General features: G+C 39.8%; 1 protein-coding gene across 6 annotated transcripts in view; it reads left to right on the top strand.

Annotated features, from left to right (window-relative positions):
* GTF2IRD1 (GTF2I repeat domain containing 1) overlaps positions 1–25496 on the top strand; it is a 161609-nt gene that overhangs the window by 86541 nt on the left and 49572 nt on the right. For 5 of the 6 annotated variants that reach the window (XM_073615035.1, XM_073615036.1, XM_073615032.1 and 2 more), the window contains 7 exons: positions 3051–3234; positions 4124–4419; positions 11925–12014; positions 18684–18767; positions 21173–21356; positions 21445–21470; positions 22374–22479. In XM_073615035.1, coding sequence (XP_073471136.1) covers positions 3051–3234; positions 4124–4419; positions 11925–12014; positions 18684–18767; positions 21173–21356; positions 21445–21470; positions 22374–22479 — 970 coding nt within the window. The remainder of the gene's footprint in view (positions 1–3050; positions 3235–4123; positions 4420–11924; positions 12015–18683; positions 18768–21172; positions 21357–21444; positions 21471–22373; positions 22480–25496) is intronic. The other variant, XM_073615034.1, reaches the window with a different exon arrangement.

Raw genomic sequence — 25496 nt, 5'->3', positions numbered from 1 at the left:
TTGAAATCGAGAATGCCAAGAGCCCAGCTCAAGATCCAGACCAACATCCCTCTCCCATGCTAACGTATATGGTAAATTATGGGATAGGCAAGCAACAGTCCATATATCACAGAGATGTCTCCCCGCAAACCTTGATCCCGAGTACGTCACTGTTCATATGCCATCAAGGAGGGAGGATCGGGTGTTCGGGGGCCCGAAGAGAATGCAAAAAGTGTGGAATTTGATAAAAACTAAACCATTCGGGCTACGGTGAAATTTTACGGTAAAATATATACTATGAGGTCAACAGGATGTACAGTATTATTGTCTAGCTGGAGAAAGTGTGAATACGCTTTTCTGTAACATATGGAGATAGTAGTAGATCATAGAGTAACTGTAAGACCACATATTAAAAAACGATAGACATGTAACTAACACTCCAAGAGGACCACATCTTGCACTGTGTTAAGAATACAATTAGCCTAAGTCTAGGTCCACGTTAAAGCAGATCCTGGATGTAAATGTAATGCTACTACTTAGCCCACAACCCCCCATTAAGAAATCTAAGGTTCGAGGTAAGTGTTTGCTACTTATTTAAATACTTGGGGTGTATTTTTACTTTTATTTTTTGTATTTTTTTTTTTACATTTCTAGTCTGGGGAAGGGGCACAGTAATAAGTAGACCTTGCATTTTCATGCAAGGTGCACTTTTAGAAGGTTGTACCAGCAGGGAAGAAATTTTCAGAACATTATTAACAATCGCTTAATTTTCCTAGTATGCTTGAATACATAAATAGAAATTGAATACATTCTTAGGAACTTGTAGCAGGATTTGGTTTTGTGTGATTTTTGTAAGGATAAATATATTTGCTTAATGTCAATCTTCAGATGTAACTGTCTTAGCACTGTGGACATTTCCTTAAATAAATGTTAATTAAAAATGCATTTATTCTGTATGTCTAACAGGTGTAACTATAATGTATTTCCATGCTGTATTAATATACAAGTGGACAGAGCTGAATAATAAAATGATTAACTATAATTAGTATATAGATTAAGATAAGTTGTCTAATGTTCCATGCATATATTATAGAGCATTAAAGGGTAGTTAACCTTTAAAAAAGTATTCTATACAGTCCATGAACATTCCATAATTTCAAACTAATCCGTTTTTGAAAATATCAATGTATGCTCCTAACATAACTGTAGGCCTTCTGTTCATGGAGTGAAACCTGCCCCAAACACTTCTAATATTTTTTTACAGCTCCGTCCTGTCCTCTTCCCTGAGACAGACCAGCCGTTAGGACGAGTGCCCCTTAGCAGTACTGGAAAGAGCGCCATTCTTCTTCTGAGCCTTGTGCACTTTTCTGAGCAGTGGGGCTGCAGTGGGACAAAGAGCGCTGCAGCCTGAGGTTATCTGTGACGACAAGATACAGTATAGTGCTGCACATGTCTGGGCTCAGAAGGACGGTGTTCACTCCTGTACCACTAGGGGGCACTCGTCCGAACGGCTAGTTCAGAGAAAAGGACAGGACCAAGCTGTGAAAAATATCAGGAGTGTTTGGGGCAGGCTTGATTTCATTCACAAATGGTCTCTAGGTATGGGAGGAGCAGAAATGGATATTTTTAAAATCAGATTATTTTAAAATTTTGCAATAGTGTTCATGAATTGCATAGAGTATATTTTTTTAAAGGGTAACTAATCCTTTAAAGTGATTCTAAAGTCTGACAGTAGTGCTACATTTAAATGATGGGGCACACCAGCAGGTATTGAACCACATGTGACACGGTTTAATATTTTATTAAAAAATACCCTTTTTCCTCTGCTAAAATGCAGGTCACCTGACTTTATTTTCCTCTATCCTCCAACTCCACCTGGGCTGGGGGTGGAGCTAAGCCTGAGTGGGTCACATGTCCGGTGACGTCCCGCCCATGCAAAGCAGAATGGAGCTGTCAGTCTGGGATCTGTTCTGCCCACCAATGTCTTAGATTCAAATTTACTTTGCACAGCCAGGGGAGGGCCTAAAAAAAGCTGAGGTGACATCAACCGCTCAGGCTTAGCACTGCCTCCAACCCTGGTTTTCCTTTTCAGTAAGCCCATGTAAAGAAACTGCTTACATACATTGAAAGAGGGGAGCACGCACAGTGTGGTAGCAATGGTGGAGGGGCTCTGTGAGCCTGCAGATTGTTGCCACCACACTATTGGTGACTACTGGGTGCCCCCTGTAATTAAACTAATAAATAACTAATAAACAAATTATTAGGAACAGATGTATTATTATTTACTTACATATTTTTTTAGTTTAATGACACATTAAAGATTGTAAGATGTCTGAATACTCATGGGAACCCCATAACATACAAGCTGGCCAGTAATGTGAGATATGATGTGTGTGTGTGTTATTAAAGTAATTTCTATGTAAAAATGTTGTTATCACTGTTTGTACACCTACAAATACTTTGTTATGGTGCCAAGTAGTCTTAATATAATAATAATAATAATAATAATAAAAATAATTAGTCTCTATTAAAAACATGTTCTGCTGTAACAATGTAAGGTATAGGAAAGGTCAAATGACCTTCAGGACAGGATGTGTGAATCCAGGAAGAAAAAGAACTTTGTTGTGTCCAGTACTGTAGTACTGTAGACCTTTGATATGTCCAGTACTGTAGTAAGATTAAACCATGCTGAACTGCACAACAGCATTATATCCTAATACACTGGCCTAGTATGGTTTGTATGAGCTGCAAGTTATCTTCTCCTTGCTCAGCTAATGAACATTATAGGCATATCATTGTTTTAGCAGGTGTTCTCTAGTCAGAGAGTTGTGTCTCCAACATTGCATACAGATAGATATGACAGATGCTGAATCTAACAAAATCTTTGACATTTTAATTTGATATTATAATGATTATTGTAACCTAAATTTCAACAGGCTATATTTGCAGTTTAACAATGTTCTTGTTGATCTATTTATCTCCCCGCTATTGTAGCTCTTAAAAAAAGATGTAGCTTAGGATGTTGTACTAAAATAATACATTTTTTATTTTTATTTTTATTTTTTTTTTAGGTGAGGCCTTGGGATTTCCGAATGTTGTTCCTGTGCCATATGATAAAATTATAAAGGATCCTGAGTCATTAGTGGTGCTTGGCTTTCCAGAGGGAATCCATTTACAGAAGCCTTCTGAATATAGCCTAAAAAGCCTAATGCTTATTTTAGAGCATAGTCATCGTATACGATTTAAACTGAAAAGGTAATGAGTAGTGAACAAAACAAGAGCAATAAATAGCTGGGAGTAGTTTATTTAAAGTGAAACTTACACTAAAAAAAAGCAAGATCTTATTATTTATTCATGGTCCACCATTCCATGTCTGTACACTGAATTAAAATAAAAAAAAGCCTGTGGGAGACAAAAGTTAGTAAATATACTTAGCTTACCCCCAGTTTCCACCTACAGCACCTGGGCAAGGGCAGTCACCATCATTTTGGCAAGATCCTAAGAGAATGTTGAATATCCTGAATGCACTGCACTTGATCATGTTGTCTCGAGATTAGGTTACTCTCAGTTTATAAAACTTGGCCAGAATTTAACGGTTGTGAGTTCCATACAGCTTTCTTTCCTTATAGTCTGCATACCATTAATTTTCCCATATGAACGTACTGTAAAAACTATCCATTTCCTGGCTGTCTTCTTTGCCTTAAATTTCCACAAATTCCCTACATTATCACTATGTGTGATATCATTTACTGTAGCAATGGCACATTTGTTTTTTTATAGTGATAGCTGGGCAAGACAACCTAAACTAGGTAAGCTGTATAATATTACATTACTATTTATCGGTAAGCTGACCTCTAACATTGTGGTGTAAGGGACCCATGATTTAGCTTAAAAGTAAGAGTTAAAAAAAAGTCTTGTGACCACTGTTGGTAGGTTATGTATGCACTACTCAAGCTGTGTTAGTGGTCAATGTACTGTCCAGTAATGAGAGACAATACTATGGATTTCTTTAGAGGATATCAGCCTGAAACTGGGTGACCTGCCCACAAATCCAAGCCTAGATATGTGGGAATAGAGAAAAGTGCGTGGTAGTACTGTAATATATATTTTAAATATTTGTTTTATGCTTGTTTTTTCTATATAGAGCGCCTGAAGAACCAAACAGAGAATCAATGCCTTGTTCAGATTTCAACTGCTCCCCTGTTGCCACAGCAAAAGTTGTTCCAGATGCAGGTCTAAACTCTAAAGTCCCGAAACCAACAAATCATGATAATCCATCCAGTGTACCAAACTTCATGTACAATGTCCCAATACCTAGCCAGCTTTGTATGGAATTAAAGCAGGAGGCCCACTCAAATATCCCTGGACTTAACCCTGTGAATGAGGTACTTACCCACCAGTCACCAGGAGAACAGAAGCAGGACTTCCCAGAATGTTCTGGTGAGGACAATATCATATTTTTGGAAATAATACATTTTTTAAATGACTTAAATGCTGAGAGAGCAACAGACTTTAAAGCTGTACTGCAGTCAAACATCGTAATACACAAATAAAATGCATGTAGGGAGATGTTTTACCTGCTAGCTGATGTGCATTTCAGTCCTGAGATTTACACAGCCCCATCATACAACACAGCCAAGTAGAGGACACAACTTTCTCTTTGCAGTTAAAGAATGCTGTGGTGTCTTCTCTGTGCCCTAGCCTGTGGTTAAGGAGCAGCAGGAGATGATGAAGTCATCCCTCTGCCCAATATGTTCTTTCTCTCAGTCAGCTTGCTCCTTGTCTACACATCTTTTTGTAACTAGCCTGACTATGTGTTAAAATTCAAGTATTTGCACTGGTTGCATACAAAAAAATAATGATTTATTTATCATTATATAGCTGTGTTCATTTGTGTCTTCTATTTTTGCCTGAAGTTCAGCTTTAAACAAGTGCATATCAAATAACAATTCATATATGAAAAATCTCTTTAAAAATCATAAGTGAGTATATCCCCCAAAAAAGTGCAAATCACATTTACCAATTCAAATTTGGAAAGTTCATCATAATCTTCAATAAAGTGCTTGCTCGTGATTTTCAAAAAATGCTGGCTGTGATGAAAGAATCAAAAGTAGTTGTCCTGGTGATGAGAAACACCCTAAATTTGTGCTTACAAGTTATCTTAGACCGCACTTACCAGAAAGATTTGACCCCTTTCTCAAAATAGGTCAAAAACGCTTAAGGTGAGACAAATCTGTATTTATTCCTCCCTCGATATCCTGGAAGTTTTAGCGCATCATAGAGTGCATTTCTGTATCTTTAGTAACCTTATAGGCAAGGGGGAGACATGAAGAGTCTCCAGTAATGTTAAAATTAGGAAAAAAAGTACCAGGTGAATGGACTGTGCCTGATAAGAACTCCAATCAATTGCTAGCCTCCGTGGGTATATGAAGTAAAGAGGAAACTGGCGTTCCCAGATTTCCATTGATGCTTGTTTTTGCTTTTTTTTTTGCTATAATGTAAGTGTAATTTTAACATTGAAGTGAAGAAGAAATGGCTGCAAGTCCAATAGCTGTTTATTAATCACCAAGATGACATCAGAAGACACCAATACACAGTCTTGTAGACACGTTTCACACAGTACAGTTGGAATGATTAAGCACAGTGGTAATGATTAAGCACAACTTTACTGTGTGAAATGCATCTACAAGACTGTGTATTGGTGTCTTCTGATGTCATCTTGGTGAATATTAAGCAGCTATTGGACTTTCTTCGAATTGCAGCCATTTCTTCTTTACTTCAATGTTAAAATTACACTTACATTATAGCAAAAAAAAAATAAGCATCAATGGAAATCCAGGAACGCCAGTTTGTGTTCCAGAAAGCAGAAGTGATGTGTATTGGAAAGTCTCATCCTATGCGTTTCATCAGCAGGCATCTGACCTCATCAGGAGTCTGATGGTCCCCTGATGACGCCAGACGTTTGCTGATGAAACGCGTAGAATGGGACATGTATTCACCTAAGGCATTAAGGGAAACTGAGCAAGTGAGGAGTAAGCAGATTTATAGCCTTTGGTTTTCTGTGTGCCTAGTGTCCATTTTTCCTTCAGGCCTATAACCGTAGGTTGCCTAATTATCATCAAGCTGTGTCCCTTAAAGGACAATAAAGAAAACATGTTAATTTTTGAGCCAAAATACAGTATTAATAAAGGATGAATACTATTCAGTTACTAAGTATGAGTATTTAAAGGAGAACTACACCCCAATCTTGTGATATGGAAGTTAGGTGAGGCACATATTGAAAAGATTATAAGATGCCTGCAGCCAATGCTCTCTCTTTCAGATCAATCAAACAGTGTAGAATATATTGTAAATAACACACATGGATACACAGGGGTTGATTTACTAAAACTGGAGAGTGCATAATCTAGTGAAGCTGTGCATGGTAGCCAATGAGCTTTTATATTCATTTCCGAACCGCCGCACGACGATGTACGTCCTTACTATGAAGGGGGATATCGTTGTTATAGCAGCAGCTAGCTGCCATAACCCCGGTATCCTCTTCTTCAGCCGGCTGTCTGGTGTCTGATAAGAGTGGTCTCTGTGGCAGATTCACCGCAAGGTCACTTTTATCGGTGGTGGGAGAGGGGGCCCCCGCCGCGATCTGGTGCCCTCCGCTTACCGGAGCCATAGGCAGCGGCGGAGGCAGTCGGATATTCACCCTTGCGGGGCGTGGAGACGAGTGAGGGGAAGGCGACGTCAAAACGTCACTTCCGCCCATAGCTCTTAAAGGGCCATTTTTTTTTAATTATTTTTTTAAATGACAATTTTTTTTTTTTTTGCATTTAAGTGTAAATATGAGATCTGAGGTCTTTTTGACCCCAGATCTCATATTTAAGAGGTCCTGTCATGCTTTTTTTCTATTACAAGAGATGTTTACATTCCTTGTAATAGGAATAAAAGTGACACAAATTTTTTTTTTTTAACCACTTCAATACCCGCCCATAGTCATATGACGTCCACAGATGGGATCTCCCATTCTGGGTGGACGTCATATGACGTCCTGGGATTCCCGGCCGCCTAGAAGGCGCGCGCGTCCCGTCGGGAGCGCGCGCGCCCGCCGCGTTCCTCGGGACCTGGTGCGTGTGCCCGGCGGCCGCGATGTCCGCCGGGCACCCGCGATTGCCCGTTAACCGGGCCGGCATGTGGATCTGTGTGTGTAAACACACAGATCCACAGCCTGTCAGCTCTGAGGAGAGCGATCTGTGTTCCCAGAACGGAGAAACACTGATCGGTCTCCTCCCCTAGTGCGTCCCCTCCCCCTTCAGTTAGAATCATTCCCTAGGAAACATATTAACCCCTCCCTGCCCCCTAGTGGTTAACCCCTTCACTGCCTGTCACATTTACACAGTAATCAATGCAATTTTATAGCATTGATCGCTGTATCAATGTGATTGGTCCCAAAAATGTGTCAAAAGTGTCCGATGTGTCCACCATAATGTCGCAGTCACCCAAAAAAATCGCGATCGCCGCTAAAAAAATGAAAAAATATTTTTTTTTTAAAAAATGCCATAAATCTATCCCGTATTTTGTAGACGCTATAACTTTTGCGCAAACCAATCAATATACGCTTATTGCGATTTTTTTTACCAAAAATATGTAGAAGAATACGTATCGGCCAAAACTGAGGAAAAAATGTGTTTTTAAAAAAAGAAATTGGGATATTTATTATAGCAAAAAGTAAAAAATATTGTGTTTTTTTTCAAAATTGTCGCTCTTCTTTTGTTTATAGCGCAAAAAATAAAAACCGCAGAGGCGATCAAATACCACCAAAAAAAAGCTCTATTTGTGGTGAAAAAAGGACGTCAATTTTTTTTGGGTACAACGTCGCACGACCGCGCAATTGACGTTTAAAATGCGACAGCGCTGAAAACTAAAAATTGGCCTGGGAAGGAAGGGGGTGAAATTGCCTGGTATTGAACCGGTTAAACAGTGTAAAAATAAAAAAATAAAAAAGTAAAATAAATAAGAAAAAATAATAAAAAATTTAAACGCGCCCCATCCCGCCGAGCTCGCGTGCATCTACAGTGATCTGTAGATACACAAATTTTACTTAAAGTGTTTGTTAATGCACTTATACAGGACTATGCAAGCCCCTCTTTTAGAGGCTGACATAGCACACTGTGCAACTTGTTTTTAAAAACGAGTGTTGTAAATACCGAATTTCAGCTGTCTTCAGGCCGGTCTCATCACTTGCGGCCCTGTTCTAGCTCTGATGGATGTCTTCTGTGGAAGGGGCCATGATCTCCCTCTGACGTCAGCCGGGGAGACCACGTAGCCACTCATCTCCTCTGCAGAAGCCATCCATCGGAACTGTAAAGCGGCCATGAGTCACGTGACTGGCCTGAAGACAGCTGAAATTCGGTATTTACAACACTCGTTTTTAAAAACAACTTATACAATGTGCTATGCCAGCCTCTAATAGAGGGGTTGGCAGTGACAAATTTAAGTTTTTATTTTAGAATAATAGCGATGGGGGGGGGGGGCAGTCCAGAGACAGACAGAGAGGTGACAGGCAGGAAGGAGAGGGTGAGTTGGGACAGAGGAGAGCAGAGACCAGGCAGCGTATGACAGAGGGACGCACTTTGACCACACTGATCAGGGCGGAGCAGCTTTGGTTATCATGGTCTGTTTAGAGAGGGGATACAGGAAGTGCAATGTATAGGGTTTTTTGGGTTTTTTTTACAGTTTAGAGGGGGCAGATTACACAGCACAAGCACTGTGCTGTGTAATCTGCTTTAAGGGACCAGAATCTATATATTTTTTTTTTTTTGGGTTAACAAACGCTTACGGCGCCTTTCACACGGACGGCTATTCTGCCGCAGTTAAAAGCATGTTTTTTTCCTGTGCGATTAGCTGCGGTTGCGTTTAGCTGCGGTTTGCCATTTCCATGGCAACCTGACAGGGTACCGACTCGCACTGTTTGGTATGAATCTTGAGGGGGAACTCCACGCCAAATTTTAAATTAAAAAAACCGGGTTGCGTGTTCGGTTAGGGGTCTGGTATGGATTTCGGGTAGGACCCCACGCTGTTTTTTCGGCGTAGGGGTTCCTCTTAAAATCCATACCAGACCGAAGGTCCTGGTATGCCCCTGGAGGGGAACCAACGCCATTTTTTTATTTAAAATTTGGCATGGAGTTCCCCCTCAAGATTCATACCAAACAGTGCCGGGCATTGGCGGGGATCCGCGTCGGATCCCCGTGCTTGCCGCTCATTGGGAAAGGAAAAATCATTTCTCCTTTCCCGATGAGCAGCTCTGCGCTGTTATCCGCAGCTGACACAGTGCACTGCGATTACCTGCAGTTATGTGCGGATAGCTGCGCTAAATCGCTCCTGGACACAGTCAGTTCTATTTTTTCTATCCGCACAGAACCGCATGTATCTAATTCGCAGCTAAACGCAGTGTGTGAATGGGGCCATAGGAAAGCATTGTGTGCTTTTAGCTGCGGAAGAAAATTAGAAAATCCGCAGCTAAAAGCACCATTCTATCCATCCGTGTGAAAGGGGCCTTAAGTGGACAACAGAATTAAATATTTTACATGTGCTTAATGTAAACTTCATCTATGGAAAATAGTTACATTGAGTCCTACTGCACAAACGCTTTATAAATGTATACATACAGTGCCTTGAAAAAGTATTCATACCCCTTGAAATTTGCCACTTTTTGTCATGTTACAACCAAAAACATAAAGGTATTTTATTGGGATTTTATGTGATAGACCGACACAAGGTGGCGCATAATTGTGAAGTGGAAGGAAGATGAAAAATGGTTTTCAAAATTTTTTTACAAATAAATATCTGAAAAGTGTGGCGTGCATTTGTGTTCAGCCCCCATTACTCTGAAACCCCTAACTATAATCTAGTGGAACCAATTGCCTTCAGAAGTAACCGAATTAGTAAATAGAGTCCACCTGTGTGTATTTTAATCTCAGTATAAATACAGCTGTTCTGTGAAGCCCTCAGAGCTTAGTTAGAGAACCTTATGCCGCATACACGCGGTTGGAATTTCTGACAACGAATGTTCAATGGGAGCTTGTTGTCAGAAATTCCGACCGTGTGTATGCTCCATTGGACATTTTCCGGAATTTCTGACAAACAAAATTTGAGATCTGGATCTCAAATTTTCCGATAACAAAATACGTTGTCGGAAATTCCAATCATGTATACACAATTCCGACACACAAAATTCCACGCATGTTCCGAATCAAGCAGAAGAGCCGCACTGGCTATTGAACTTCAATTTTTTCAGTTCGTCGTACGTCACCGTGTACTTGACGGTCGGAATTCCCGACAACATTTGTGTGACCGTGTGTATGCAAGACAAGTTTGAGCCAACATCCATCGGAAAAAAAACATGGATTTTGTTGTTGGAATGTGCGATCGCGTGTGTGCGGCATTAGTGAAAAATTAGCATCATATAGGACAAGGAACACACCAGACAGGTCAGGGATAAAGTTTTGGAGAAGTTTAAAGCAGGGTTAGGTTATTAAAAAAATTCCAAGCTTTGAACATCTTACGGAGCACTATTCAATCCATCATCGGAAAATAGAAAGAGTATAGCACAACTGCAAACCTACCAAGACATGACCGTCCACCAAAACTGACAGGCCGGGCAAGGAGAGCATTAATCAGAGAAGCAGCCAAGAGGCCCATGGTAACTCTAGAGGAGCTGCAGAGGTCCAAAAGCTCAGGTGGGAGAATCTGTCTACAGGACAACTATTAGTCATGAACGCCACAAATCTAGCTTTTATGGAAGAGTGACAAGAAGAAAGTTATTGTTGAAAGAAAGCCATAAGCTATGTGTGGTGGAAAACTAACACTGCACATCACCCTGAACACACCATCCCCACTGTGAAACATGGTGATGGCAGCATCATGTTGTGGAAATGCTTTTCATCAGCAGGGTCAGGGAAGCTGGGCAGAGTTGATGGGAAGATGGATGGAGTCAAATACAAGGCAATCCTAGAAGAAAACCTGTTAGAGTCTGCAAAAGACTTGAGACTGGGGTGGAAGTTTACTTTCCAGCAGGACAACGACCCTAAACATACAGCCAGAGCTGCGATGGAATGGTTTCGATCAAAGCATATTCATGTGTTAGAATGGCCCACTCAAAGTCCAGACCCAAATCCAATTGAGAATCTGTGGCAAGACTTGAAAATTACTGTTCATAGACACCCTCCATCCAATATGACAGAAGTTGAGCTATTTTGCAAAATGAATGGGCAAAAATGTCACTCTCTAGATGTGCAAAGCTGATAGAAACATACCCAAAAAGACTTGCAGCTGTAATTGCAGCGAAAGGTGGTTCTACAAAGTATTGACTCAGGGGGACTGAATACAAATGCACGCCAGATTTTTCACATATTTATTTTTTAAAAATGTTGAAAACCATTTATCATTTTCCTTCCACTTCACAATTATGTGCCACTTTGTGTTGGTCTATCACATAAAATTCCAATAAAATACATTTACATTTTTGGTTGTAACATGACAAAATGTGGAAAATTTCAAGGGGTGTGAATACTTTTTCAAGACACTGTGTAGATGAATATTGATACCTTAATTTCCTATTTTGGGTTAGTCACATGAACTAAAGTGGTCTGGTGAGTGATCATCTTCACTGAAAAGACTGATCTGTTAGAATACAAAACACTAACGTTATGTTTTAGAGAAGGTGGTGTATCATTCAGTTATTTGTTCTAGTTTTCATGATTTGAGGTTTGGGGTTTTTTGTTTTGTTTTTGGCCTGCATCACGATTAGGAGAATGGTGCCTGAACACACTCAGATTGTCCAAGTATTTTGAATTACAATACATGAGGTTGTATTTTAGTATTAATCTTACAATATTAACATTTTCTGTTAATTCTCTCTCTTATATAATTTTTTTTGTTTTTTTTGTAATCAGTACCACAGTCTTCTGTACCTGACAGCAGTCTCAGGCAAAATGTCCATGCCTCAAAACGTGTCCTTTTCTCAATAGTTCATGATAAAACAGGTAAGAGGGAAACAAAGCATAATATCAGGCAAAGTTTATGTACATACACCCTCTTAGGCACGGTTCACACTGCCGCGACTTGGGTTCAGACTTGTGGGACCCCAAGTCGCATGACATGTGAAATCCCATGTTAGGCAATGAGAGCTGTCTTAATTAGCACTACTGAAGTCACTCTGACTTTAGAAAAGGATCCTGTACTACTTCAAGGCAACTTCTATCAGAATTGTGCCTCAAAGTAGACCCCAAGTCTCCTGGCAAAGTCTCACCATAAGTCGGGCCGACTTTCATGTTGCGGCAGTGTGAACCAAACCTTAGGCACATGGAAGAACTATCTAGTCCTGGTTAGCTAAACTGATCTCTGGATCCATTCATATCTGACACAAATGAAATATGCTAGCTCATTCATCAAATTATAGCACCTTCCTTGGCCAAGCAGGTCTGTGATTCTCATGTTGTTTCCTGGCCACAGTGTCTGCCTTTTATAGTTCTTCTCACTGTCACCATTTCCTCAACCATATGACTCTAAGGAAATGCAAATATTGGCAGTGAAATGGTTATTTCAGAATTTTCCCGAGACACTGCGGTGATCAGTAGGATAGTATTATAGAATAAAAAATAATTCTTCCCTTCTGCATATCCAGCAGACTTATACATCTATTCTCCCTTCACTCAGTGATCTTCTTGTATTTTTGAGGTGTTCTAGAAAGGCATTGCATGCACACCAACAAATGAAAATGTTATGATTTTATTAGCATTACTTTTAAGTAAAAATAACTACTAACTTATTGCTGGTTTTTCTTTTACTGAGATTTTTAGTTTTTCAATATAGGGAGAAATAAGGTGGTACAAAAATGAAGTGTACACATAAAATATCAGTATACTTAGCAGGGGAGTTGCTAGGTGGCAAAAAGACCAGGGACTTCAGCCAGAAGTCTGAGCCCAGCACCCCAGCACCGGGGGGGGGGGGAGGTGTTACCTACCTGATGCACACTGACCTATCTGACATGCACTGACCTACTTGACACGCACTGACCTACCTGACATACACTGACCCACACTGACATACACTGACCCACACTGACCTACCTGACATACACTGACCCACACTGACCTACCTGCCACACACTGACCTACCTGACATACCCTGACCTACCTGACACACACTCACCTACCTGGCTCGCACAGACCTACCTGACATGCACTGACCTACCTGACATACACTGACCTACCTGACACACACTGACCTACCTGACATACACTGACCCACACTGACACGCACTGACCTACCTGAGCAGACTTCAGGTGACGTGACCTACTCCTGCAGCTCAGCCATAGTGTACGGCGCACCCATCACAGTAGAGTAGTAGACAGCAGGCACTCCAGGCAGCCAGAGCCATAACACAGGAGAGGAGAGGGGAGCTGCCCGCCCGAGCTCCGAGTGGGGAATCTTCTCACAGTGAGATGGTGCGGCGGCCGCATTGTAATTCCCGCCTTCTGGAGCCTGCAGCACCTATGATGGACGTCACACGTCCCACGGTCCCGGCAATGGACCAGTGGGATGTCCATCAAAGGCATGCAGGCTCTAGAAGGCGGGACCTGGTATGTCACTCGGCCGTGCTCGAGGTCAGATTGGTCCTCGCTCTGCAGCGGTGCTCGGGCTCAGGGCTAATGACAGAATTGTGCATGCCCGAGGCCCGGGGCTTTTTCGGGACTCACTCAGGGCTCTAGTCCCCTCAGCCCCCCCTGACGCTACTGACACTTAGTACAAATATTGCTTCCCAAATGCAAAATGAGAGCGGCAACAATCTAATACTTTAACAGAACATGGATAAGACAGGACTTACGGAACATCAATTTGTGAGAATAAGTTGAGCGTCTAAGACATAAGGGTCATTTGTTCACGAAAAATGCCAAAAGAACAACATCCAGGCAATCAAAGAAATATCATGATATCATTAAGTCTAAACCACAAATGTCTTCATAATACAGTGGCACAAATGAAAGATATGAGTGGGAGGCCTGGCTAAAAAAAAAAAAATTTAGATGGCCACGACCTACACTGTTCATCCAGAGGTTACAGGAGCTCAACAATGAGGGAGGGAAGCACGTAAGGGAAAATAGAGAGAGAGCAAGAGAGGGGAGGTAAAGGGAGCAGGGAGAGAGACGGTACCCCAGGGGTCTTCAAGCTATACCACATGGAACCTTTACAGTTCTAAAAATCGGAAAGACATCTGAGAAGGCAGAAATGGTCTATCCAGGGCGGAATTTATCACACTTATTCTCAAGGATCGCCATCAATCTTTCGTTAATGAGCGTACCCTGAACCCGGTTCTTAACCTCTCCAAAGCTAAGAAGTGGTGTCTTCCATGATTTTCTATAATTTGCTTCGACGCCATAATAAATATGAGTGATTAGGGTGCGTTCCCGACGGATAGCACCAGCGATAGATTAACGTAAAAGTGCCTCCTATGGGTCTCTCCGTAAATTCACGTGGAGAACTGTATGGACCATTGTGTATACCCTAATCCATAACTTCCGGACTTTAGGACAGGTCCACCATATATAAAAAATCTGAGAAATGTGAATCGCTACCTATCCAGCTAACTCAAATAATTATATATAATTCAAACACTTGTTAAATAATAATAAAACAAACAAATATAAACGTGGCAATAGTGGTGATGACCCCTCATAGGTAAAAAAAAAAGCAATTATAGTTTATAGTGACATAAAACACTTCTGAACCATTTGATATATACTCAAAATTAACATGCAGTTGAAATAACCATAACAACTCAGCAATCTTTAATATACACTGTAAATAGTCCTTATAGAAAAGTGATCATAAAATCAAGTCCATTCACTTAGTGCACATGCTCATACACTCTGTGAATAATCAGAAATCCAGTAATAAACTTCTGTGCAAATCTTGTGTTTCTCTCAAAAAACACAAAAGTGCCCTCCACCGGTCACCTACAGGGGAGACCCTCCCAGGGTTCTACAGTAGCATTCCCCTTACGGGTATATATCCAGTGGCTGGCTGCTTTCCTATAAATGACTCGCTTTGTACAGTTGGGATCATAAAACACCTTGCTGGTCACTCAAACATTTGCAGATTCTCAGTCCTGTGCTCCCCAGTGGCAATCTGCTTCCTGGTAGTATGTAATAACATCACAGGCTCCGTCACAGGGGCGGAGCCTGTGACGTCATTGTATACTACCAGGAAGCAGATTGCCACTGGGGAGCACAGGACTGAGAATCTGCAAATGTTTGAGTGACCAGCAAGGGGTTTTATGATCCCAACTGTACAAAGCGAGTCATTTATAGGTGCACCAGAGCTAGTGCACCTATAAATGTGAGTGTGATTATTTTTATTTTATAAAGACCCATTTTTATACAGTTCAACACTATGTTAGGTTTTTCCTGCTTTTATGACATACAGTTGTGCTCATAAGTTTACATACCCTGGCAGAATTTATCATTTCTTGGCCATTTTTCAGAGAATATGAATGATAACACAAAAACTTTTCTTTCACTCATGGTTAGTGTTTGGCTGAAGCCATTTATTATCAATCAACTGTGTTTACTTTTTTTAATTCATAATCACAACAGAAACTACCCAAATGACCCTGATCAAAAGTTTACATACTCCAGTTCTTAATACCGTGTATTGCCCCATTTAACATCAATGACAGCTTGAAGTCTGTTGTGGTATTTGTGGATGAGGCTTTTTATCTTCTCAGATGGTAAAGCTGCCCATTCTTCTTGGCAAAAAGCCTCCAGTTCCTGGAAATTCTTTGGGCTGTCTTGCATGAACTGCACGTTTGAGATCTCCCCAGAGTGGCTCAATGATATTGAGGTCAGGAGACTGAGATGGCCACTCCAGAACCTTAAATTTATTCTGCTGTAGCCAATGACAGGTTGACTTGGCCTTGTGTTTTGGATCATTGTCATGTTGGAATGTCCAAGTACGTCCCATGCGCAGCTTCCTGGCTGATGAATGCAAATGTTCCAGTTTTTTTTTTTTATAACATACTGCATTCATCTTGCCATCAATTTTGACCAAATTTCTTGTACCTTTCTAGCTCACACATCCCCAAAACATCAGCGATCCACCTCTGTGTTTCACAGTAGTGTACCTTTCATCATAGGCCTTGTTTACTCCTCTCCAAATGTAGTGTTTATGGTTGTGGCCAAAAAGCTCAATTTTGGTCTCATCACTCCAAATGACTTTCTGCCAGAAGGTTTGAGGCTTGTCCCTGTGCTGTTTGGCATATTATAAGTGGGATAATTTGTGGCATTTGCTTAGTAATGGCTTCCTTCTTGTCAGGGCTGGGCTCAGCCCTTCCTTCTCAAAGCTGGCTGCTCAGCTGTCGGCTAGTTGCCAGCTCCTTTCTCTCCACAGTGGTGCACCTGTTGATGATATCCTGCTAGTCAGTCCTACCTACTTAAGCCATCCAGCCCAGATGATCTCTGCCTTCGCCCTTTTCACATCTCTAGAGACGCTCTCCTGTGTCCCTGTTAAAGACTTGCTTGGCTGACATTCCTTCTGGCTCCAGATCTTGTTTGCTGTTCTACTACGCTCATCTCTGACTCCCTGACGTTTTGGCTTGTCTGCCTATCCATTCCGGTTCCTCAACTCTGGCTATGTTTTGACTATGTTTACCTTTTTATTATTATTATTATTATTATTATTATTAATAAACAAGTGTGATTTAACTGTACTTCTGTCTCAATCTGATTCATGGTTTCTGACACTTCTGGCGACACGACCATGCAGCCCATCTTTCTTCAAATGCCTTCTTATTGTGCATCTTGAAACAGCCACACCACATGTTTTCAGAGACTCCTGTATTTCACCTGAAGTTATTTGTGGGTTTTTCTTTGCATCCCGAACAGTTGTGGCTGAAATTTTAGTTGGTCTACCTGACTGTGGTTTGGTTTCAACAGAACCCCTCATTTTCCACTTCTTGACACTGCTGATTGGCATTCTCAATTCCTTGGGTACCTTTTTATATCCCTTTCCTGTTTCATACAGTTCAACTACCTTTTCCCGCAGATCCTTTGATAATTCTTTTGCTTTCCCGATTTTCATGAATCAGAATCCAGAAACGTCAGTGCAGCACTGGATGAAAGATGCAAGGGTCTGTCAGGAGTCCAGAAACTCATTGACCTTTTATACACACACACTAATTATAAGCAAACAGATCACAGGTAAGGATGGTTACCTTTAATAGCCATTCAAACCCCTTTGTGTCAACTTGTGTGCATGTTGTGATTGATGATAAATGGCTTCAGCCAAACACTAACCATGAGTGAAAGAAATGTTTTTGTGTTATCATTCATATTCTCTGAAAAATGTCCAAGAAATCATAAATTCTGCCAGGGTATTTAAACTTATGAGCACAATTGTATGTGTATAATGTACACGGTCTAAGGAAACAAGAGTCCAAGAATCACCAGGAAAGCAGCCAGCCTCTGGCTATATACCCATAAGAGAAATGCTATTGTAGACCCCTAGGAGGTTCTCCCTTGGAGGTGAACGCATAGTGTGACCCGTGGAGGGCATTTTTGTTTTTTTGAGAGAAACACAAGATTTGCACTGAAGTTTATTACTGGATTTCTGACAATTCACAGAGAGTGTATGCGCATGTGCGCTAAGTGAATGGACTGGATTTTATGATCAATTCTCTATGAGGACTATTTACAGTATCCATTTAAGTTTGCTGAGTTGTTATGGTTATTTCAACTGCATGTTAATTTTGAGTATATATATATATATATTACAGGCATACCCCACTTTTAAGTACACAATGGGGTTTATTTACTAAAGCTGGAAAGTGCAAAATCAGGCTCACTTCTGCATAGAAACCAATGAACTTCCAGGTTTTGTTACCAAAGCTTAATTGAACAAACTGGGGTTAGAAGCTCATTGGTTTCTATGCAGAAGTGAGCCTAATTTTGCACTTTCCAGCTTTAGTAAATAAACCCCATTGTGTACTTAAAAGTGGGGTATGCCTGTAAATGGTTCACAAATGTGTTATGTCACTATAAACTATAATTGCCTATTTTTTTTTTTTTTTTACCTATGAGGGGTCATCACCACGATTGCCACGTTTAAATTTATTTGTTTCATTAACATTTAACAAGTGTTTGCATTGTATGTATTATTTGAGCTAGCTGGATAGGTAGCGCTTCACATTTCTTTGATTTTTGATTTTTACATGTGGGAACACAGTTGGTGTTAAGCAGCAACCTTGGGTATACTTGTTTTGACTTATTTATTTATTTACACATCACCCACCCATAGTAGCACGGAAGTTTTACCATATTTTTTAGGGCCACCATATAGGTTTCTTATTGCCAAAATCTGGGCAGCCTCTGAAGCTGTTGGATGGGTACAATGGTAGACATTTTGCAATCTTAGCTGGGGTAAAATGCCAACGAGACAAAACGTTAAAGGAATTTTCAAGAGCCAAGACATTAAAAGAGGATTTAAACAGGGCCTCCCGCCTTTTACGTCAGTCGTCTGGCTGTGGATCACTTTTTTGTTGTTTTTTTTATATATAATGCAGAATATAGGAATCAGCTATTTTTTCTCAGTGTACTTGTACAAGTTGAATGGGTTTTCTTTTAACATTTCTTCTCCATATATTCTTGTTTTGTTAGAGAAATGGGACAGCTTTATTAAGGAAACGGAGGATATCAATACCCTCAGGGAGTGTGTACAAATCCTGTTTAACAGCAGATATGGTGAGAGCTAATGCATTCCTACATTTGTCTTACAGTAAAAATAAATTAAAACCTTAATGGAATAGTCTCTCAGATAAAGATAAAGGAACTCCATCTCTTTTTAATGTTAAACTTCTTCATTAAATTTTTGATATTTGAATAAACAAACCTACATTTGAGTTTGGTTAGATTTTATATACATTTATGCAGAATATATTTTAGTCACCTTCAAAAATAAGTGATCTTACTATGTGTATTCAAATCTCACTTTTTTAATCCTCATCAGTTATACTAGGGTGTATATTTATAAGGCAATAAGTCTGACAATCACCAAACCTTCACTGGAGGTGATTCTTGTGGGTGCATGTGTTTTAAATGACAGTGATTGATTCACCAAGAGTGAATGTTTGGTGCAAGTCCTATTTACTTTTTTCTTAATAGACCCCTAAGTGAAAAGTGAGGGGAAAATATACCAGTTATCAATTAAGTTCATTTCAGCTGTCACCAAAATTGAATTGCTTTATGTTTCAACTGTCACCTTTTGTATCTTATTGAAGTGCCAGAAAATATAATTTTTCTGACAACCAGGAATAAGGGTGTGTTCCAGGAGAAAAGGGATGGAACTGTGGAAGGAGGCTACATTGTGTGATATCACATCTTTAGATCTGTATGATTGAGTTTACAATAGACATGGAGATGTGGTGGAAAGAAAAGTAACTTGGATAATATCTGAACAGCTCACTTCTTGTATTTTCATGGTTTTTAAAATGAGTGTAGCCAAACAAAATATGCATAGTTAAAGATGAATTCAAATACCTGTCACCCTTGGATATAATCCCTCGGTATATGATTGTGTTAAACTGTAAAATGTCTACTGAACGGCATTAGGTATCTACTGTCTCAACTCTTATGACTCATATTCCTGAGTTTTGTTCATGCACAGAGGCTCTCTATGTTTACTGAATTACTCACATGGTAGTAAATACTGTTGTTTCATTGTTAACTGTATTATTCTTTTCAATAAAAACGTATTGAATGAAAAAAATACCTATATCGACTTGAGAAACTGCTCCCATCAGGGGCGGAGTGGCTGATCAGAATCTAGTGTAGCAGCCGGCGGATGGTAAAGAAGCCACAGAGTAGATACGGAGGACTTGGCTGGCAGCTCACTTAGTGGTGGTTAGAGCCCTGAAAAAGGCAGAGGCACAGAATCTAAGATGTCTCTTGATCTACACCAGAGCCACCTAATGGTGGAGATGTTTCACTGCAGGTAGTAATAAGGTTGTAGTCCTCTGGCCCATCAGAGCAGGCCACAGCTGAGAACAGGTGAGACTCTCTTGCAGTGCTGGAGCACTGGACTTACAAGACATCAGGGTATATGGTGGTATACCAGAGGGCATAGGAATGCACGGGTTGCAGGAAAGAAATTTGCATGACTCCCCCAGCAACACAGACCATGCTCCCGAAGGCCTGGTGACGCCGCCCCCACTGGGAGAAGACAGTTAATTATACTAGTGGCTATACCAGCTGCTAGCAATAATCACAAGTGAATCCAGCAGACTGGTTGTACCCAAGTTGATTGATTGATTGAACTCGGTACATTCATCCTGCCTAACGCTGGCCATACATTATACTATTTTCTTGTATAATTTTCTTTTAGCTTTACTAAAACCATATAATATGAGGTCAAACCTAAACCCTTTCAATTTGTATGCAATCAGGCAGGGCCTTGCACTACATGGTTGAAGGTAATTGAACAAGAAAATAGTATAATGTATGGCTAGCTTAAGAGACAAACAAGAGGTTCAGACTAGGAGTGCACAGGTTCAGCTAATGAGGTTGGCTGGGACTCACAGGGGAAACAGACTGGTACAGAGAAACAAGTAACAAACTGGAGGGAAGAGAGCCAAGGAGGGGAATGAAAATGGAATGAAGGTAGGAGTGTGCGAAGTGACAGAGCAGGATACAGGCAGAGGGACAGAAGGCTGGGACCAGGCTTGGGCACATTGGGAAAAAGACAGGAAACAAGCTGGGAGAAGTAGGAATGCTAGGGATAGAAACATTCAAAGAGGACACAGGGAGGTCTGGCTGCTAGCATGTGGGCATGTTGCTCGAACATTGAGCAATCCGCGCACTAGTCCTTTAAGACAGCACCCCCTCTGTGATTGGCTGGAAGCTGGCAGGTGCATACAGAGGCTGGAGCATGGAACAAGAGAGAATGACAATGCTCTTGTTAATGCTATAGACTTTGTCACATTTTTCTCTTCTCCAGCTTTAAAAGTCACTGAAGTCCAAGAAAACACAAGCGCCAAAGATCAGCTGATGTATATATTGTACTTAAAAGTGTGTAGTCACCTGTATTGATTGTGGTTAGCAGCTTAAAGCAGTGCTTCTGTCATTCATGCATCAATTTTTCTTTGTTTTAGCTGAAGCTTTAGGCCTTGATCACATGGTGCCTGTGCCATATAGAAAGATTGCCTGCCATCCAGAAGCAGTAGAGATAATAGGAATACCCGATAAAATCCCTTTCAAACGTCCATGTACTTATGGAGTGCCAAAACTCAAGCGAATCCTAGAAGAACGGCACAATGTTCATTTTAATATCAAAAGGTAATATACTGTAGGGAATTACCAGACATAATTGCATGCTGTAGAGGTAACTGAACTTAATAGATATTTATTTATTTCCCTTGCCCAGTATGTTTGATCAGAGAATTTTCGAAGGTAAGTGTATGTCTGTATTTTTTGTTAAAAGTCCATATATGTAAATTTGTTTACATCTACATAAAAAAATCTGCTCATAAACAGATGTATACACATGCACTTCTATGGCTTTAATGCTTTTATATTAACACTAAAGATCCAGCATGTAGCAGCAAGGGCAGAACACACAGCTAGATGGTATGAATCTTACAATCTCAGCTTTTCTTTTATAAATACATTCTTACAAATACAATTTTTTTTTTACGTTTATAGCCTCCAGCTTGGATAGGCTAATAAAAAAAAAAAAAAAGCGGATGAAGCAGTTTAGTTGTATTTAAACATACTAGCAACAATGTCCAGGACTACCATTTTTTAGTTTGTACATTAACTGTATATAGTGAGTTTGTACATATAGCAATCATAGAATTATTAAAAACATTTGTGAACCTTTGTGTACACTTTTTCTGAATGGAAATTTCTGAATCACCCATGTACCCTAAAATGTAGTATATTACCAGTGACTTGATTTATAAGACACACCATTTCCACAAGCTGGTTGTACAGAAGCCAGTGTACTTGCTAACTGAAATGTTCTGGACACAGCACACAAGGGGCCAACACTAAAATAAAGATTGAGTGGGCAGGGTTTGTGCCCTGAAAAACGTCCCCTCCATCTTTGTTTCAGTGTATGTCCCTTCTGTTGAGTTTTGAAGGAAGCCATTGTGCCCCTTCCTGTACAGGCTGGCCTGTATGAACAGGGGTGTCTACATAAATGAATAGCCTACACAAATTAATTCTTCCTTTAGACACATTTGACCAACAAGTCCATAGTTATTTTATAACAGCTAATATTTCTTGTACTAAAGGCTTGTCACTTTGAAGTGTTAATGTTCTGAATGATACAACTGACATAACCATAACTAGGTGCTAAATTTACCAAAGAAACATCAAAGTCTGATTCCAACTCCCTGGGAGAAGAGGCTGGTTTTGATGTCCAGAAGAGCGCAACCATGGATATGCTTGGGAGTAGGTAGGTATGAATTTCAGCCATTGATGTACATCTAGACCTAATGTTCAGTTTTCTTTTATGTAGCACTGAAACATTTGACATTTGGAACTTAAACTACAAAATATGCTATGAAATTGCAAAACTACAAGAAATATGGATTTTCAAAGTGCTAAAATAAGTACTCCACAGTTGAACATTCAGAATGTATAAAATATTTTTTTATTTTGTATAAAAACATTAAAAACTCCATAAAGGTATAATTGTTAAAACCATCACAGAAGAATGTGCAGCTTGTGTAATGATGCAGCGACTTCAGCTCTACATGTTTCACCAAGATATGGCTTCTTCAGGAGTCTTATGAATGCTGCATAAGCTATCAATATAGATAGAATGTACAATGCATGAGTAACACAAACAAACAAATACAAATAGTTACCACATCACATTAACAAATAATGATCATTTACAAGATCTTACAGATGGCTATGCTGTATGCATTCCAGTCCTGATTTCTTAGTTCCTTGCAAGAGAAGGCTAATTTTCACTGTGCAGAGTTGAGTCTTGTAAGCTTCTAAGCTGCTGAGACTGAATATTCTACAAATACTCTCCAACCAAGAATATACCTCCAAACAATTGAACATGGTAAAAAGTGACATAATGTTAGGTGATAAGGAAACAGAATGTGCATTGTGCTGTGGTGAGCAGTGCATGTGGCTAAGTGGGCATGAATTGGCTAAATCATAGCATGTATTTATCATCACTGTAAATGCTGAGAAAGTGGGCAATACAGAAACCCAATAATTTATAAAAATAATATAAAATACATAATAAGGATAACATAACACATGTTTACAAAGAATAAATGATAAAATCCAAATACAAAAAATAAATTCAAATCAGTTATGTATTATAGCCAAAAAATAATCTGATAAATACACAGCGATAAAAGCAGTTCTGTCTAAAAGATCTAAATTATATATTTCAGGTCTAACCATTATGTACAACAAATGGAATAATTGGGAATCCTACCTAATCCGAAAATGTAAAACTCACAGAGTAATATCGGGGGGTGTAATCTATAATATACTATACCAACAAGTCTAACCATTATACAGTATATAAGATATCAAACGTGAAAAAAGGTGCGCTGTCTGTTAACTAACAAGGAAATTAATCCACCCCCCCAAAAAATGCACCCTAATAATGTATGATTCAAGAAAAATAGGTACAAATAATCAACCTTGTAATATGTATCCAAATTAGGTATGTAGCAATATAGTGTTAAATATCAACAAAATGTCCATAAAAAATATACTGTGAAGTAAAAGACTGTCCATATCAGTCTTCAATCAAATGAATAAAAGTGTACTGCTCCCAGTGTATAAAGTTGACACATTCGTGAATAACTCGCCATATTCCACTGGTGCTCAAAAAGAAATATAAGCCTCTTACTGGACAAACATGTTCTCTAAATTATAGGAGATCATGAAAAGCATAAAATGAAGAGATATCCAAAGGACAGCCAGATTCCGCTCTCACCGCAGCACTCATCCAAGATGGATCGTATGCCCGATGTTTGGCGTGTCAGCCTCCACATACATGTGATCTCGATCTCTGCAAATCACGAGTCAGGCCTCCCTTATGGTCAGGACTCAGTATGTATATTACATGAAAAACAGAGGAAGGTTCATTGTGCATTATATCCACATAGGAAATTTATAGAAAAAAATACAACATTGCACTTACAGGAAGATTGATAAAATCAAGCAGTAGAGAGAAAGTGATCTGACCGTGGGATAAACCTGCAGGTCTTTTTGAGCACTGGTGGAATATGGCGAGTTATTCACGAATGTGTCAACTTTATACACTGGGAGCAGTACACTTTTATTCATTTGAAGATTGATATAGACACTTTTTTACTTCACAGTATATTTTTTATTGACATTTTGTTGATATTTAACATTATAATGATACATACCTAATTTGGATACATTTATATCACAAGGTTGATTCAGTGTACCTACTTTTGTTGAATCCTACATTATTACGACACATTTTTTTGGGATTCATTTCCTTGTTAGTTAAGGCTTAATGTACACAGGACATTATACAACCTCTCCTGAACGATTCAACTTGACAGATAGTAATTGACGTTCAAAAACGTCCATTTTGCCGCATTTACATGCCACGTTTAGCCGTGTTTGTGTTTAGAAGGTTTTTTTTTAGTTAAAAACGCCTGTAAACGAAACGCAGCTAAACTCGAGTTATTGCGTTTACAAGCTATTACAGGCGTTTGGCGTTTCAAATGCCTCTGAACATCCGTCCTGAATACATTTTTTTGCTTTTCAAAAAATGCTTCTAAACTCAACTGCCTAGAAACGACTATAAATGACCTTGTGTACATGTACTGATAAGATAACAGAGGAGAGTTCAGGGGCAGCTGAAAAAAATGCCCAACTGCTTCTAAACATCCGTTTACCAGCAGCAGTGTACATGAAGCCTTACAGACAGCACAACTTTATTCATGTTTGATATATTGTTTTCGGTATTCAGGAATTTTAAAGTGCAGCAGTTTGTTCTGATGTTTTTCTAGTGCAAGGTTTACTTTATATATACAGTATCTCACAAAAGTGAGTACACCCCCCACAATTTTGTAAATATTTTATTATATCTTTTCATGTGACAACACTGAAGAAATGACACTTTGCTACAATGTAAAGTAGTGAGTGTAGAGCTTGTATAACAGTGTAAATTTGATGTCCCCTCAAAATAACTCAACACACAGCCATTAATGCCTAAACCACTGGCAACAAAAGTCAGTACACCCCTAAGTGAAAATGTCCAAATTGGGCCCAAAGTGTCAATATTTTGTGTGGTCACCATTATTTTCCAGCACTGCCTTAACCCTCTTGGGCATGGAGTTCACCAGAGCTTGACAGGTTGCCACCGTAGTCCTCTTCCACTCCTCCATGACAACATCACGGAGCTGGTGGATGTTAGAGACCTTGCGCTCCTCCACCTTCCGTTTGAGCAAGGCA

The sequence above is a fragment of the Aquarana catesbeiana genome, linkage group LG02, assembly GCF_042186555.1.
Source record: "Aquarana catesbeiana isolate 2022-GZ linkage group LG02, ASM4218655v1, whole genome shotgun sequence".
Lineage (NCBI taxonomy): Eukaryota > Metazoa > Chordata > Amphibia > Anura > Ranidae > Aquarana > Aquarana catesbeiana.
The sequence above is the reverse complement of the archived record's forward strand: the minus strand, read 5'-3'. Positions and strand labels throughout refer to the sequence as shown.